Genomic DNA, 17,131 nt, shown 5'->3' with positions numbered 1-17,131 from the left:
TTTTTAAAAAATACTATACATAGAAAAAAAAATAAGCCTAAGGGTATAGGACCAAAATGCTAATGGTAATATCTTTGGATATTATAACTAGATGTGGGCTTTGTCTTCTTTATATGTCCCTGTATATTTAAATATTCTGTAAATAACTGAAAAAGAATAATAAATGTAATGCAAAAGACAAAAGGTGTCACTGTTAGAATTTTGATGAACATTGGTAATAAAAATACAAGGCAATTTCAACCCACTCACATTATATAAACAAAAAAAAGTAAACTTTTAAAGTAACATCCATAGTTTCAGTCTAGATGGAAAATAATCACTTAGAAATGTTTATCCACAGTAGTACTGATCACTGTCACAATTGTTAGGTCTTTCAACTACTCGTAGATTAGAGGTACCCACACATGTAGTAGGGATGCCCTGTCACTGGACTTTGGGATCAGTGTTTGGCCAGATCTTGATCTTCAGCATTTGCTTCAGCCTTGGCCATTGAAAGGTGGAATAACTAAATGCCATTTATGGCATCCTTCAGCCTGTCTGTGAATAATGACATGTGAATGTGTAGATCACCATCACATCTCTTTAGTGCAACAATCTTAAGTGACATGAACATGCATGCTATTCACATGTTCGTTCAGATGGAGAGAATATGAAGATTTGTTGTTAATAGCTGAGTGTATTTACTTATTTGTGGTATCCAGGGGCACTCAACCACTGAGCCACAACCCTACCCTTTATTTATTTATTTATTTGAATTTCTTGATAAGTTGCTGAGGCTGGCTTTGAACTTCTATTTCTCCTGCTTCAGCCTCCTGAGTTGCTGGGATTACAGGCCTGTACCACTGAATATCTACTATTAAATTTAGGTATTCTAAATTCCATATGTAATTTGAAGTGCAAAATCTGATGATGTGCTTTATATATTGAAATTCTAACAGTTGAAATACATATGAATGTGTATATATACATATTTACACACAATACAAGTATTGCTATAATAAGTATTAAAGATTATGAAAGGTATGTTATGTAATAAGCAAGAACTTGCAATTAAAATACATTGACAATATGAATATTAAGAATGTGATATTTGAATAATTTTAGAAAGAACATCTTTTTTGAGCCTAAAATATTTTTAAAAAATATTTATTTTTTAGTTTTAGGTGGACACAACATCTTTATTTTATTTTTATGTGGTGCTGAGACCTGAACCCAGTGCCTCACGCATGCTAGGTGAACACACTACCACTTGAGCCACATCCCCAACCCCTCTGAGCCTACAGATATTTATAAAAATATAAATGCCACCACAGGGTAGGTGTGGTGGTGCACTCATATAGTACTAGTGACTTGGGAGGCTGAGGCAGGAGGGTTGTGTATTTGAGGCCAACCTGGGCAACTTAATGAAATCCTGACTGAAAACAAAAACTAAAAAGGGCTGAGGATGTAGCTCAGTGGTAAAGCACCTCTGGGATTCAATTCCCAGTACCACCACCACCAAAAAAAAAAAAAAAAAAAAAATTCTACCACAATGTTATATAATAAAGATCGGACATCATAATTGTAATTACTATAAATTATTTGGTGCAATTTATTAATAACAGGAAACAATCTTTTAAAAATAATTTTAGTTGTAAATGGACATAATATCTTTATTTTATTTATTTATTTTTATGTGGTGCTAAGGATTGAACCCAGTGCCTCACATGTGCCAGGCAAGTGCTATACCATGAACCACAACCCCAGCCCCAGGAAACAATAATCTTTAGAAACTAATGTTTAATTATTCAATTCCATTTAGTCTATGAATTTTTAACAATAAGTATTTGGTAATTTTTCACAAGTTAGGAAAATAAAAGCAGAATATTAACTTGGCTACCACAAATTTCACAAGTAGAAAAAACACATGAAATATATACATGATAAGTCATGTTTGAGATAAGACATGATTAAAAATATGGAGAGTTGAAGAACAGTAGAAAGTGTTGATAAAAATAAGGCACCCCAAACCTATTTTATTCTCTAAACAATGGATTTACAGGGTGTTTTTAATATGAGTTACTCACCTTTTGGTTTCTGTAAACATTCATGTATTTTAAAGCTTGTGGAAATAGTTACTATATATTGATAACCATTTTCTAGCAAAGAGAACAAATTTATTGAGATTTCCCCCAAGTTTTTAATTTTACATATTGATTTCTTTTTGAAAATATTTCTAAAAATTTTTTATTTATATCCTTTATGCATGAAATTTTTTTTTTTAGAGAGAGAGAATTTTAATGTTTATTTATTTATTTTAGTTCTGGGCGGACACATCTTTGTTTGTATGTGGTGCTGAGGCTGGAACCTGGGCGCACGCATGCCAGGCGAGCATGCTACCGCTTGAGCCATATCCCCAGCCTGCGAAAATTTTAATTATGAAATTTGTACCACAGGAGCTGGGGTTGTAGCACAGTGGTAGAGTGTTCGCCTAGCACGTGTGAGGCCCTGGGTTCAATCCACAGCACCACATATAAGTAAATAAAATAAAGGTATTAAAAAAGAAAAGAGTGAAACACTGTTTCTAAGAGAATTAGAAAATAGTGTTGGGAAAGGATTTAAAAAAAAAATTGCTACCACAGCATCTAGCATATAGCACAGTTGAATATGAAGAATCAAAGATTTGACTACATTGAATATTAATGACAAATTCAACTGTCCTGGCTATCAAACATGTAATAAATCTGACCTCAAAAAATATGTGTGGAATATTTTCTCTTCAATAAGGAGAAATGCACACAATTCTCATTGTCCACTCAGTAAACATGAGAAAGGGTATGAGCACACATACACTATAGTTTGCTCATATCTTCAGTTTTATATTCAGAAAATGTTTTTAGCTTACATTGGTTTTAATAGAAAATTACTGCCTATAAGTAGAAACATTTCCATAGTTTTTCTTTATCTTATAAGAAATTCTGTGATACACAAAAGATTTTGAAGTTGTCTTGTTACATACATTTGCAAGATATTTCATAAGATGGAATAGCAGTTACTACAGGTTTCAAAGGCTGATAAGATGAAAGTTTTTACTTTGTATTTTCCAGCAAAGATTACCATTGTACTAAGATTTACTAATAACCAATGATTGCTACAGAGAAAGAAGTTTGTATGAATTTGTTGAATAAATTGATACTTTAAAAGTTCAAATATATTTTCCACAATTCCTGTTGAAAAGATCTCCATTGACTCTGCTTCAGGGACAATGCTGTAGTTGGTGTGCAAGCAATGAAAACCAAGTGGCAGGTAGAAACTGATTTATTTCATTAACTTGACCAGTTAAATTGTTCCATTGTCACATTTCTAGATCCCAATTTTAAGGACAAATTTTTCTCTAGTAACTGGGCATAGCAGCAAAAATATTAGAAATTAAAAATAAGTGCTCACTTTGGCAGCACATATACTAAAATTGGACCGATACAGAGAAGATTAGCATGCCCCTGCGCAAGGATGACACGCAAATTCCTGAAGCGTTCCATATTTTTAACAACCAAAAAAAAAAAAAAGAAATTAAAAATAAGAGTACAACAATCTTAAATCCAAAAATGTCATGTATTTTCTTCAAACAATATACGAAACTTTAGTTCAGAAACTGCTTAATGAAATGCAGAAATGAAGACCAAGAGTAAACTAGGGGACTAAGGCTGTGGCTCAGGGGTAGAGTGCTTGCCTTTCAGGCCCTGGGTTCCATCCTCAACACCACCTAAAAATAAATAAAATAAAGATATTGTGTCCAACTACAATTAAAAAATAAATATTAAAAAAAGAGTAAAGTAGGAAGAAAGTCTTTGCCATAAATTCCTTTTAGAGGAAGAAATATTTAATAAGTTTGTGGTAATACTATCATATCAAATAGGCAGAGCTAGTTTTGCTTCCCCATCAAGTTCAGCTGAAAGTGTCTTGTTAGTGATGCAAATATTCCTGCTTAATAATCATAGGAGCATCTAACAGTTAACAGGGCTTTGAAATTACTGCTCTTGCTCTTTTTTTTTTTTTTTTAAAGAGAGAGTGAGAGAGGAGAGAGGAGAGAGAGAGAGAGAGAGAGAGAGAGAGAGAGAGAGAATTTTTAATATTTATTTTTTAGTTCTCGGCGGACACAACATCTTTGTTGGTATGTGGTGCTGAGGATCGAACCCGGGCCGCACGCATGCCAGGCGAGCGCGCTACCGCTTGAGCCACATCCCCAGCCCCCTGCTCTTGCTCTTAAAGGTTGGACCTTTAAATTATAACTATTACATTTTTAATAATAAAAATATAAAACAATTTTCTTGGAAAGAAATTTCAGATTTTTTTCTTGAATCTTAGAAGTTCATTCTAGGGTGATATTCAGATTCAGAGAATGGTAATATTACCTTTCAAATATTCTCCATTTGACCAAGATGTATACTTAGGTAGACCTCAAATTGCATACTGCATAAGTAGCTATAGTCTAAATTTAATACAAGACCAGGTGTCCTAACAGGAGGTTTTCATAACTTCCATGAATTACAGATACATTTACTGCTACTGGCATTGACTTGATTTCTTTTGTTGCAATACAGGTTTGAGAGGATTTTGAGTCATGCCAGTTTGAAAGAAGAAATGTGCTGGAAACTCAGGTTTATGTGGCTATGTAACTATAACACACTGCTAAACACACAACCTCCATGGTTAACAACTTTCTTTTCACCAGTTCCTTTGCACAGACCCAACAAACCATAACCACAAGCTTTATTTCTGCGAACCTCAAGAATTTCCCTTCCAGACCAAGCCCCAGAGAGTCAATAATCCAGATAGGATAAATTTGGTGCCAACTCGGGTCATGTAAGATGTGAACCGCTTCACGTTGGCAGCCACATCTGTAATTTCTGCAAATGACACGTCTTCGTCATTGTTCTACCCACAAACTCACTCCAGCTTTATCCCCACCTGACTCTCACACTCTTCCGGTTTTCAAACCTTGCTAAATCGGAAGGTCATCCAGCAGAAGCTCTGTTTCTCAGCTGGAACTTCATCATGAAAAACACTCCCCAGGACGATCCCTGGTTTGCAGCTGAGCCCTAAGCTACCAACTGTTGGATTTTCTAGCAGGGAACATGCGGAGATCGCCCGCACACGGGCTGGGCACTGCCAATCAACCCGCGCAGAGGCGGACCCGCGGGAGGGGGGTGCTGGCCGCGGGGGCCGCCAGGGGGCGCGCTGGCTGCGGCGGTCGGGCGGTTCGAGCCTGCGGCGCGTCTAGGCCGGCGAGGCTCCCAGCGCACTCGCTGCCCACAAAGCGCCGCTGCGGACCGCTGCGGGAAGCTGCCTCGCGACCAGCTCCGCGTCCGCGCGAGCCTGTGTGTGGGGAAAGGCAGGGCGGGGCCGGCGCTTCCTTCGGAGAGGACCGGGCGGCGGGGACTTCGTGGGACGGCAGCGGCGTCGACTCCGGGCCGGGCAGCGCAGGGCCATGGCCGAGGCGGCCGCGGCTCCGGTAAGGCCGGCGCGCGAGGGCTGCGAGCGTGGAGGGCCCAGGCTGGAGGGGAGGCGGGAGGGCAGAGGCCGCGCAGGCTCCTCCTCGGCCCGCCGCCACGTCGCCCGCGCCCGGCTCTGCGGCCGCAACCCGCTCGGGGGCCGCCGCCGGGAAGCCGGGCTCGAGCGCGGGTCCGAGGCTCTCCCTGGGGTCCGCAGCTCTCCCTGGGGTCCGCAGGTCCCGCGTCCTCGGGGCGGAGGCCCAGGCATCCCCCGGTGGGAGATCTGGAGCCGAGAGAGGCTGCCCCGTTGGGTGTCAGCCTGCAGAAACGGGGAGTGCGCTTGGGTTTGGGTGTTTTTTGTGGTCCGCCTGCCATTCTCCCAACTGCAGGAGCTGTCGTCACCAAGTCCCCCCAGTGCAGCCACCTGCGCGGCGGGGAGGGTGGAGCCAGGTGTGCTCTCTGCAGACTTCGTGACGACGGCCCCAGCTCGCGCTGAGGCCGCAGCCTGCGGGAGGCTTCGCGGTGAAGGGCTGCGGCTGTCGGAGCGTGGCATTAGCCGCGCGAGCGCCGCTTCACTGCGGGCCTGCAGTGGGCCCGGCACTCTACCAACTGCCAGGGCACAGAGGCAGCCGGGACAGCTCCCGCACACAGCCATTTAGAAAGAGGAGGGAATGGTCAGTAGCAGAAGGATTGGAAAGTATTCCTTGGATTTGCCACCTAAAGAAGCCTTTGGCCCCCTCAAAGACAGCAGTGTACTGGAGCCAGACTGGTCCACGGAGAAGTGGCTTGAAAGTGAAAAAAGGAAGAGCTAAAAAGAGGGAGCAGCAGCAATGGGGTGGAGAATAGAGCAGAGGGGAATGCCATCTTTACTCTTGGGCCTGTTTTTCCTTTTATCAAAAAAAAAAAAATAATAATCCAATGTATGAAAAATATTATTTCAACAGTAATCAGTATTACAAAAATCACTCATGAGATTTTTAACAGCTTTTTCTCTATCAAGTCTTCAAAATCTCATGAGTATTTTATACTCACAGCACAAATCAGTGGAACTGAGCACACTGCAAGTGCTCAGTGGCCACAAGTAGCCAGTGACTGGTATTGAACAGGATCTATCTAATGGAGAAGAATCTGTAGAGATTGGCATGTTGATGATAAAAGAAACAAATGTACCTAAAAAGGTGAAAGGGATTGGCTGACATTGAGAGTGTAAGTGGAGAGACTGGTTTTAAATAGGATGAAACTTTTCTCCTTGGGAGGGAATTACTGATGAGTCAGTGGGAAGTGATATGAAGAAAAAGATAAAGTTGAGAGAGTTTAGGTCCAATTATTCAAATTGGTTTCTCAAAGTAGGAAGCCATGTCATCTCCTGAGACTGAGGGAACTGCAGTGCCCTCAGTCTGCAGTGCCAGCAAGTCTTTCCATCCACTGCTGTGTGCCCTGAAATCAGGCAGCATGTCTGGGAGCTTTTTTAAAATGCAGAATCTCCATTTTCCTCACAGACCTACTGAATCAACATGCGTTTTAACTACAAATTATTTTAGCCATTAGCTTAAAAGTTTGTGGTGGCTTTGTGGAATGTGAAAAGATGCCTGGAGAGCACCAGGCAGTGTTGCCCCCCTGAACTAGACTAGCCTGTTAGTAGTTCACAGGACAGGAGAAATGAGAATACAGTAGTATGTGAACCAGAAAGAGGGTTCAGATTCATGGAATTAGAAAGCTTTGCAGAGGTTATCCTAGTCCAACCTCCTATTTGTTGTAGGAATTTCTTCCTTTTATACCACTCTTTTTTCAAAATATATTCAGTGATAGGGCAGCCTGTTATTTTTGTGAAAAGATCTAGTTAAAATATTATTTATTAAAGGTCAGAGTTTGCCTGAAAATTTCCACATGTTGGCTCTAATCTGCCCTTTTGAGTAACACAGTATAAGATTAAACAAGTCCATTCTGCCTTCTGTTTTATAATCCTCAAATATTTGAAAACAGCCATCATATTTTCTCTAGGCTCAACATCCCCACTTTTTTTACTTCTTCCTGAATGGTATGGTTGTGATGTGTAAACAGGGTGGTGGACAGGGCAAGAGCATAAGTTTATAAGGGATTTGTTCCAGGGCATTATGCTCAGTGAAACCTGGAAGAATCCTTGTGCAGTTTTGCCTTTTCCAGAGATAGTTAAAGCAGCAGCCACCTGAGCCTCCAGGTCATATATTAGAAGAAATGTGCCAGACTTGGTCTTAAAAGCCAGGTTGATTCACAGTCTTTCTAATTCCATTCCTGAACCACCAAAATGGCCTCCCGGTTTTTGATGTCAATGAGCTCCAGAACAATGAGACTGATACCAGCACACTAAAACTGTATTTAGATTAATCTCAGATGGACAATTAAGCAATTCTTATCAGATTGTACTTTGTAATCAAGAGTTCCTTCTAACACTCAATGTCTTGTCCCATCTCTCCACTGTACACAGACTTCTGAATGGGATTCCGAGTGCCTTACATCCTTGCAGCCCCTTCCTCTTCCTACACCCCCAGCAGCAAATGAGGCACACCTACAGACTGCAGCCATCTCCCTGTGGACAGTGGTGGCCGCCGTGCAGGCCATAGAGAGGAAGGTGGAGGTCCACAGCCGGCGTCTCCTACACCTAGAAGGCAGGACAGGGACAGCAGAGAAGAAGCTAGCCAGCTGTGAAAAGACAGTGACCGATCTTGGGAGCCAGCTGGAGGGCAAGTGGGCTGTGCTGGGGACTCTGCTGCAGGAGTATGGGCTGCTGCAGCGGCGCCTGGAAAACTTGGAGAACTTATTAAGAAACAGGAACTTCTGGCTCCTGCGGCTGCCCCCAGGTATTAAAGGCGATGTCCCAAAGGTAATACCTCCTCTTCTAGGGGTAAGATAGTACTACTAGACCTCACATGGCAGTGAACCGATGGTCTTGGTCAGTTACTTAGATATTCTTATTTCCTTTTACAATTTCTGAAAATGTTTTAGGTTGGAGGAACCATGAAGCTGTTTTGTGTTTATTTGAGAAGTATTCTGTATTCAATTTAGTGCCCTTTTACAGTGTCAAGCTTCAGATGGGAAAACTTTCCTAGTCAAAGTTGGCTGTCTGGTAGGTAGATTTTTTTCTTTCTTGCTTTCTCCTGTCCTTATGTATCACTTCTCTCCTGTCCTTGATGAGAATCTTGATGAGGAAACTAAATCCAGTATCATGTAAACCAATCAATTTGAATTTGTTCTCATTTCTGGCAAAAAACCAGAGGGGACATGGTAAGCGATGTACAGTCCTATGGTTAATGTAAGGGCTGAGGATTATCCACAGGTCTAGGATTGATATAACTCCTGTCCTTTAGCATCTTCACAGAAGAAGCATGTTGAGATGCTAGGGCCCCATGGCCCTTCTGGAGGAAACAGCCCATAAAACATAAGGAAATAAATATTATTCTAAAGCAGTGGAAGATGACATTGAGGCAACTAGTTTCCAAACATGCCTATCTATTCATTCGTTTGTTTAATAAATATTTATTGAATTCTTGCAGTTTGCTTGATTTACATCCTATGAAGGACATAGCAGAGAATGGTTCACTTAAGCTCTCCTGGAACTTATATTTTCCTGGGGAAAGGAAGGTACTACAAATGTGTTTGTATTTGTAAATACATTTGTATCAAAGCACATATATTTGCTTTGATCAAAAGTAAAGCAAAGTGCTATCTGGTGATCTATTTTCAAATGGATGTCAGAAGTTCTTATTAGGGAGCAATGTTTAAGCTGAGGCTGAAAGGCCCAACTGTGAGAAGTGTGAGAAGAGCTTTCCAGGCAGAAAGAATAGTTGGTGCAAACTCCTGAAAACACACACAGATCTAAAACACAGGAAAAGGAAAAAAGACCAGTGAGCTGGTATGCATGCTTGAATAGGAGCATGACTTTGAGATGTGGGTAGAGTCAAATCATTTAGAGCAAAGTTGTTCTGCCCTAGCTGTACCTAAGAATTAGCTGGTGACCTTTTATTTATTTATTTAAAATATTTCTTAGTTGTTAGTGGACCTTTATTTATTTACATTGGTGCTGAGAATCAAACCCACTGCCTCACACATGCTACTGCTGAGCCACAACCCTAGCAGCTGGTGGCCTTTTAAATTTTGACTGGTGTCATACCTAGATGGAGCCCAAGCATGAGTAATTTTCAGAGCCCCACAGAAATTCTAATGTGTGAGTAGGATTGTGAATGACTAATTGAAGGCATTTAAGACAAAGCAAGAAATTGGGATTTTAAACTTCAGTGTAATGAGAAGAAACTGGAGGTTTGAAGAATCACTGGCTGCTTTGTAGAGAATGGATGGTGAGGGCAAGAATAGAAGAAGGAGGGGAAAGTGAGGCAACTGTAGTAGAGTGAGGGCCACCTGAATGTGATAGTGATAGAAATGGAGGAGTAGACAGAAGCTGGATGTTATGATAGTAGAACTCAAAGTAGCACCTACTGATGGAAATTAGAGAGGAGTTAAGAACAACAATGGTACACTCACTGGGGGGTAATATACTTAGAATTTGGTGTTCTAAGTATTTATTTATATAATTCTCACAAGAGCCCTAATTTGCCCAAGGTCATTTGATTACAAACTATAAATAATAGAGTTGTATTTTAACTGAGGTGACTCCGGAGAGTATACTTTTTTTTTTTTTTTTTTAGTTGCTGATAGACTTGTATTTTATTTATTTATATGTAGTGCTGAGAATCAAACCCAGTGCTTCACACATGCCAGGCCAGTGTACTGCTGCTGAGTCCCAGCCCTAGCCCAAAGAGTATATGTTTAACCACCATGAATTTACTGAGTTTTAGGCTCTAGTCTTGAATAACTGGATAGATGGTGTTGGCCTTTTCTTAAGAGGAATACCTTTGGGAGGTGTGGCCTTGGAGTGGGAAGGAATTAGGAGTTCTCTTTGGGCAGTATGAGGTTTGAGATGCCTGTGATACCAGAGAGATGTTAAGTGGGCTCTGAAGCTCAAGGGAGAGACAAATATTTGGGAGTCATTGATAGATGGTATTGTGAGTTATGAAACTGGAAGGGATTATCTCAGGAGAGAGAATGGATAAGCAAAAGAGAGTCTGGGGACCAAGTTCCAAGGATAGGAGAAGCCAGTAGAGGAGACTCAGCAGGAGAGGCCAGGAAGGCAGGGAAAACAACACATACACACACACACACACACACACACACACACACACACGAAGGTGGGTGGTATCACAGGCCAAGGAGGAAAATGCATTTCCAGGACAAAGTTGTCCTCTAGGTTCAATGTGTTCCTAGGAAGTCCAGAGAGATGAGGACAGTGGCCTTGTCAAGACTGTTTGGAGAAGTAGGGCTAGGAGGTTGAATGGAGCAGTTGAGAGGGAGTGGGAAGAGGACACGGAGGCATGACAGAGAGCATCTTGGGTCATCTGTGCAGGGGCAGAGGAAGAGGAATGGCTGGGAGGGATGTTAGAGTCCCTTGCTGGTGGGAAGCTCTCAACATGTCTTATTTGTGTCTCAAGAGCCCCTCCAAAGGTTGTTGGGAGTTACTTAAAATTAAGTGTTTTAAAATAGAAAAGTAAAAGTAAGTTAGTTATTTTCTTATCTGGGTAAGTGGATAACATTAAAATTGCCCATCTTAAACTCCAAAATCATGTAAAATAAAGTAATTTAAAAATTTCTTGATGAAATTAAATGCATTTAATTCTAGTCAAATGTACTGAAGATTTACTAGATAGAAATATGAGAAATAAACCTTTGTTTCCATGCTTTGTTGAAAATGACCTTATTCTGTTCTTATGTTTGAGTGCTGAGTTCTAGATCCAAAATCAATTTCCCTCAAAAATTTCTTTCTTATTTATTTTCTTTCTTTCTTATTTATTTCTTTATTTATTTTAATTTTTTTATTTCTTCTAGCTCTTAATGGATCTTCTAAGTTGTCCACAAATTTAAAGTCAGCCAAAGGGCATATTACTCCTATTTCCCAACCTAACAGGCAAAATACCTATTTGGACAAAGTTATCAATTTCATTAGTTTTTTTTTTTTTAATTTTTATTTCTTTCTTTTTTTTTTTAAAAGAGAGTGGAGAGAGAGAGAGAGAGAATTTTTTTAATATTTATTTATTTTTTTTAGTTTTCGGCGGACACAACATCTTTGTATGTGGTGCTGAGGATTGAACCCGGGCCGCACGCATGCCAGGCGAGCGCGCTACCGCTTGAGCCACATCCCCAGCCCTTTTATTTATTTCTTGGTGCTGGGGATTGAACCTAGGGCCTTGCTCATGCTAAGCATATGCCCTACCACTGAGCTATAGTACACTGCCTGGCCATTTGTTTTTTTTTTTTTTTTTGATATGAGGATTAAACCTAAGGTTGCTTTACCATGGAGTCACATCCCCAGTCCTTTTCATTTTTATTTTGAGACAGGGTCTTGCTAAGTTGCTTAGGGCCTGAATAAGTTGCTGAGACTGGCCTCAAACTTGTGATCTTCTGCCTCAGCCTCTTGAGTTGCTGGGATTATAGGTGTAAACCATCTTGCCTGGCACCCCTATACCTATTTTTTTTTTTAATGTGGTAAAATTTATGTAGCATAAATTTATCATTTTAACCATTTGTCACTTGAAATCATTTCAGTTAACATTAAGTCTATTCACATGGAGGTAATCATGACTCCCATTTATTTCCAGATCTTTTTCATCTACCTAAACTGAAACTCAGTACTCATTAAACACTAACTCCCCTTTCCCTGTGTCCCCAGCTTCTGGCAGCCATCATTCTGCTGTGCCTACGACTTTGAGGACTCTAGGAATCTAATATAATGGGACTTGGGCAGCGTTTGTCCTTTTGTGCTGGTTTACTTCAGTTGGCATGATGATGCATGGTGCAACATGTGCCAGAGGGCCTGCCTTTTTAAGGCTGAGTAATAGTTCACGTCCCTCAGAATTTTAAAGTCTTTGGGGCTTTTGTCTCATGACACATCAGATGCCATTGATGAAGAGTTTAATACCAAATCTATTCTCATTTGTTTGTATTTTCTCTCTGGAAGTGTTTATAGTTGCTTTTCTAAATGTATTGAGGATATATGTGGATGTAGGTCTTTTAAATTTTATTTTGGACTCTTAATGAGATCGTTCAGTCCAGTTGGACAATTGATGGCTTGGTGGCTTTCAGCTTTGAGAGTTTTCTTTTGTGATTTATTTTTATAATATTTTATCTCACTGTTCTTCTTTTCTTTCTCCCTATTCTTTCTTTCTGGAACTATTATTTGATAATGGATTATTATCTTTATCCCTTAACTTTATCTTTTTCAGCTTTTTAGCTAGAGTTCCTTGACCTTTCCTTTTACCCTTTCTAATTTTTTTAAACTAAACCTTTTTTTAAAAAAATATACCTTATTTTTTTATTTTTACGTGTTGCTGAGGATTGAACCCAGTGCCTCATGTGTGCTAGGAAGTGCTCTACCACTGAGCCACAACCCTAACTCTGCCCTTTCTAATTTTTATGTTATCAATTATATATTTAATTTTAAAAAATGTTTGTTTTCTACTCCTTTTTAAAAGCAGTCTTTTTTTTTTTTTATGGATGCAAGGTGTGTTTGAATTTCTCTGAGCATGTGTATCAGAGGTTTGTTTTGGTTTATTTTTCCTATGATATCATTTATAGCATTTGTACATCTTGGTGCAGTTAGGCATTTCTGAATATTGGGTAATCCTTGGTTCTTTATTCAAATTCACAGTAAAAGAATTAGATTGATTGATAGTTAGAAATAGGAAGTGGGCATACATGCTCTGCCATCATGCAGGTCTGTTTATCCAAAGGATCTGCCCTTTGCAAAAGAGGGCACTCTCTACAGGTGCTTGGTATAAGTGGGCTTCACATTAAGCAGAGAGGCAAGAGGGGCCCACCAGAAGGAGTTATTGCTACCCTTATCTTGATTCCACACTGTCTCCAGGCAGGTGGTTAAATTTCTTTAGAGATGAGGGCTCTGGTTCCAGCTTTGGGGAAATACTGTTGTTACCCCTCTTGGGCAGGGCTGATGTGGCAAAGGAGAGGCCCTTGTGATAAAGATAGGCCTTTACTTTTTTTTTTTTTTTTTTTTAAGAGAGAGTGAGAGAGAATTTTTTGATATTTATTTATTTTTATTTATTTTTTTTTAGTTCTCGGCGGACACAACATCTTTGTTTGTATGTGGTGCTGAGGATCGAACCCAGGCCGCACGCATGCCAGGCGAGCGCGCTACCGCTTGAGCCACATCCCCAGCTCCAAAGATAGGCCTTTAAACAACATTTTATAACCAGGTTTACTCATATTCAGAGTATCTGCTAGTTTGGGGTTCAGAATTTTCTGAATTCCTTGGCTTCTCTTATGCATAGTTAGAAATACAGCTGCCTCACTCAGACCTAACAGTGAGACCTAACAGTGAGCCTCTCTCTCAGTGAGAATCATAAAAAAAAAAAAAAAAAAAAAAAATGATCTGATGGCCTCTCTATTTCATTCTTTGTATGATTGTGGATCTAATCCCTCATGACCTCATTTATTGTCATTTCAATGGAATTCTGGTAAGAAAGGGGAAAAATATGTTTAGTTAAAAATTTGGAACAATGAGCTCATCTTGATTCTTTATTTTTGCCATTATTTTATGTACTTTCTGCTGTAAGGTGAAGTAGGTCTTTTTTTGTAGATAAGTTAAATAAAAACAAACTATCGAATTTACGAGTCTATACTATCAGTCCCATTTATTGCTGAGAAGGATGTAAAGATAAGTGGTTTATTATTCTAGCCCCCAAGGAACAAAATTTCTAGTGAGGAGAAAATGTTGACAGAAATGAAGCATTTATGGAAAAATGTATTAATAAAAGTTAAATAATAGCTATAATATCTTAATACTATCATATCCCAAGACCTTGGGATCTTAAAGGATTTATTAAATTTATGAAAAGAGTGTTAAGACCTATAAAATACCAGTGAATTGTGATCTTGATAAGTTACTTTCCAGTGATTACAAGTATACAGAGTCCGGATAGTGGCTTGGAGGAGAAAGTATGTATTCAGCTCTGTTGAAGTGTGTCTTGGCTTGTCAGGATGGTTTCTCTAGAGTAAATGGCAGCTTGTCTATCATCTGCAGCAAGGCATGGCTGTTGCTAGGAATAGCCAGCTTACCTGCTCTATCTATAAACATGAAATGATCCTTTACTTCTGAGCAGGCCAGCTTGAGTGTCAAGTCAGATATAGTTCTAATATAAATTAAAATTACATTCATTCTTAATTTATCTACCCTTATGGAGTTGAGAGTTGAGTGGTTTTTTTTTTGTTGTTGTTTGTTTGTTTTTAAATCATATCAATAGGACCTGAGTATCTCTGGGTGATCTGGTACCATTGGACGCAATTTTGTTTGTTTTGTTCGTTCTTTCTTTCTGAGATGGGGTCTTACTGTATTGCCCCCAAGCTACCCTTGAACTCTTGGGTTCAAGCATTCCTTCTGCTTCAGCTTCCTGAGTAGCTGGGACTACAGGCATGTGCTACTATGCTTGGCTAGGATTGGATTTCTAAAGTGGGAGACTCTGAACTTTAACAGGGATTTCTAAAGTAGGGAGACCCTGAACTCTAACACTTACACCAGCAAGGTACAAGTAACTCTAAAACAGTTAGCCATCAGCCTCTCCTGTAGGAGGTACAGTCATCAGAGGCTGAGAGCCACAAGAGTCACACCTAAGATCAATGTGAGGTCAGGATGCTTAATGCTATTGTCCCACCAAGAGGTAGGGGCAGCTCAGAGATAATTCTCAAGGGCCTTCTCAACATATAGTCCAGGCATGTCACTGTAGTCAGGAAGTGGTCAAAGAATGACAAAGACATTAGGAGGGGAAACATTAGCAGAGGGAGACTGGAAGCATAAGCAAGTCCCCCTTCCTCCAGAAGCCTTCCTCAGGGCAGGCAACACTGGTGCCCACTGTGTTTGTTCATTCAACAAATGTTTGGTGAGCACCTTGTATGGAATCCGATTCAGACATGGTCCCTGTCTTCCAAAGAGTCACATCTGACTGAATCTGGCCATACACCTATAATAGGTGGTGATTGCAAGTTCAAAGCTAGCCTCAGCAATTAAATAAGGCCTTAAGTAACTTAGGGAGACCCTGTCTCAAAATTAAAAAAAAAAAGGGGGGGCGGGAGGGCAGGGACTAGGTTTTGTAGCTCAGTGATTAAGTGCATCTGGGTTCAATCCCTGCTACAAAAAAAAAAAAAAAAACAAGCATCATGTCTGTTGATTCTACTTAGGTAACTGTGTCTCCTCTCTCCCCACAGCAGCTGTACTCAATCATGTCATCCCTGGCTCCTGCTTGGTCTTTCTCAAAACCCTTCTAATATATTCCACTTGCTACTCTCCCAAAACAGCATGATGCCACTCAAACTAATGTTCTCAAATCATAGCTGGAATCAGGTCAGTCTTTTGCTCAGCATTCCTCAGCTCCCCTTTATCAATAAGATCCGAAGTCCCCAGCCCAACCTCCCACTACTTCACTTCTCATACCCTGCCCTCCAGCCAATAGGCTGAACTGCTGTTTGAACATGTCCTATGTTGCCTCCTGCTTTGATCATGTCCCCTCCATTTAGAAGTCCTTCTTGCCATCCTTTAGGCCCAATTCAAAAGTTGCCTCTCTTGGGTTGGGATTGTGGCTCAGTGGTAGGTAGTACACTCGCCTAGCACATGCAGGGCCCTCAGTTAGATCCTCAGCACCACATCAAAATAAATAAATAAAAGTATTGCATCCAACTATAACTAAAAGATTTTTTTTTAAAAAAGTCAGTTAAAGCCTTCCTTTGTTTCCTACATCTAAAATAATTGTTCTTCAGATTTGCATGTTCCTTTGACTCCACTTAGGACACATAATTTTCTACCTTGTGTTAGGTTCCCTTAATAGCCTATCAGCTCAAGATCTCTCTGATTTAGCCTTGTGCCTGCCTCTCTTTTGGATTGTGTATGTGGTAGCAACTCAAATATTTTTTCCTATCAAAACAGTTCTTTTTTTAAAAAAATATTTTTAGCTGTAGGTGGACATAGTACCTTTATTTATTTATTTATTTTATGTGGTACAGAGAATCAAACCCAGTATCTCACACATGCTAGGTAAGCACTCTACCACTGAGCTACAACCCCAGCCCCTATCAAACAGTTCTTAAAGTGTGATCTATAGATCCTAGGTGGTCAAAGAGGGCAAAATTTTTTTTTTCATAATAATATCAGGACATAATTTACCTCTTTTACCATCAATGTTTACACCAACAGTCCAAAAGCAGTGGTGGGTAAAACTGCTAACAGCACAAATCAAGGCAGGAGCAACAAGTTTACTGGGATTCCTTTACCACTGATGTACTTATAGCAAATTAAAAAAAAAAAAAAAAAAAAACTCAAGAATGTCCTGTTAAGCAGTAAATATGTTAGTTTTATTACATTTTGGCCCTTGAATATTATCTTTTTAATTTTCTGTGTGATGAGATAGGAAATACACATAATACATTTCTGTTTCTTACTCAGAACAACAAGTAGTTGTCTTTAGGTAAAGAATTTGGACAGTTGTTTAAGTTGTGAGCTGAATTAACTGGTGCTTTTTCCATGGAACATTTCTCCTTTTTTATTTTTTCTTGTTTGTATCACAGGCTTTCTC

At 39.9% G+C, this 17,131-nt stretch overlaps 1 protein-coding gene and 1 non-coding gene across 2 annotated transcripts in view; both read left to right on the top strand.

Moving 5' to 3' along the window:
• Positions 1-3,418: 3,418 nt before the first annotated feature.
• Positions 3,419-3,524, top strand: LOC113198456 (U6 spliceosomal RNA). Its single transcript, XR_003302842.2, has one exon. It is a non-coding gene; the product is annotated as a U6 spliceosomal RNA (small nuclear RNA).
• A 1,774-nt stretch (positions 3,525-5,298) lies between these two features.
• Positions 5,299-17,131, top strand: part of Znf398 (zinc finger protein 398) — a 36,218-nt gene continuing 24,385 nt past the window's right edge. Inside the window, exons 1-2 of the mRNA XM_026411170.2 lie at positions 5,299-5,491; positions 7,936-8,331. Of these exons, the coding sequence (XP_026266955.1) occupies positions 5,468-5,491; positions 7,936-8,331 (420 nt within the window). The 5' untranslated portion in view covers positions 5,299-5,467. The remainder of the gene's footprint in view (positions 5,492-7,935; positions 8,332-17,131) is intronic.

The sequence above is a fragment of the Urocitellus parryii genome, chromosome 3 (assembly GCF_045843805.1).
Source record: "Urocitellus parryii isolate mUroPar1 chromosome 3, mUroPar1.hap1, whole genome shotgun sequence".
Lineage (NCBI taxonomy): Eukaryota > Metazoa > Chordata > Mammalia > Rodentia > Sciuridae > Urocitellus > Urocitellus parryii.
Note: the sequence above shows the minus strand (reverse complement) of the source record. Positions and strands in the feature narration are given on the sequence as shown.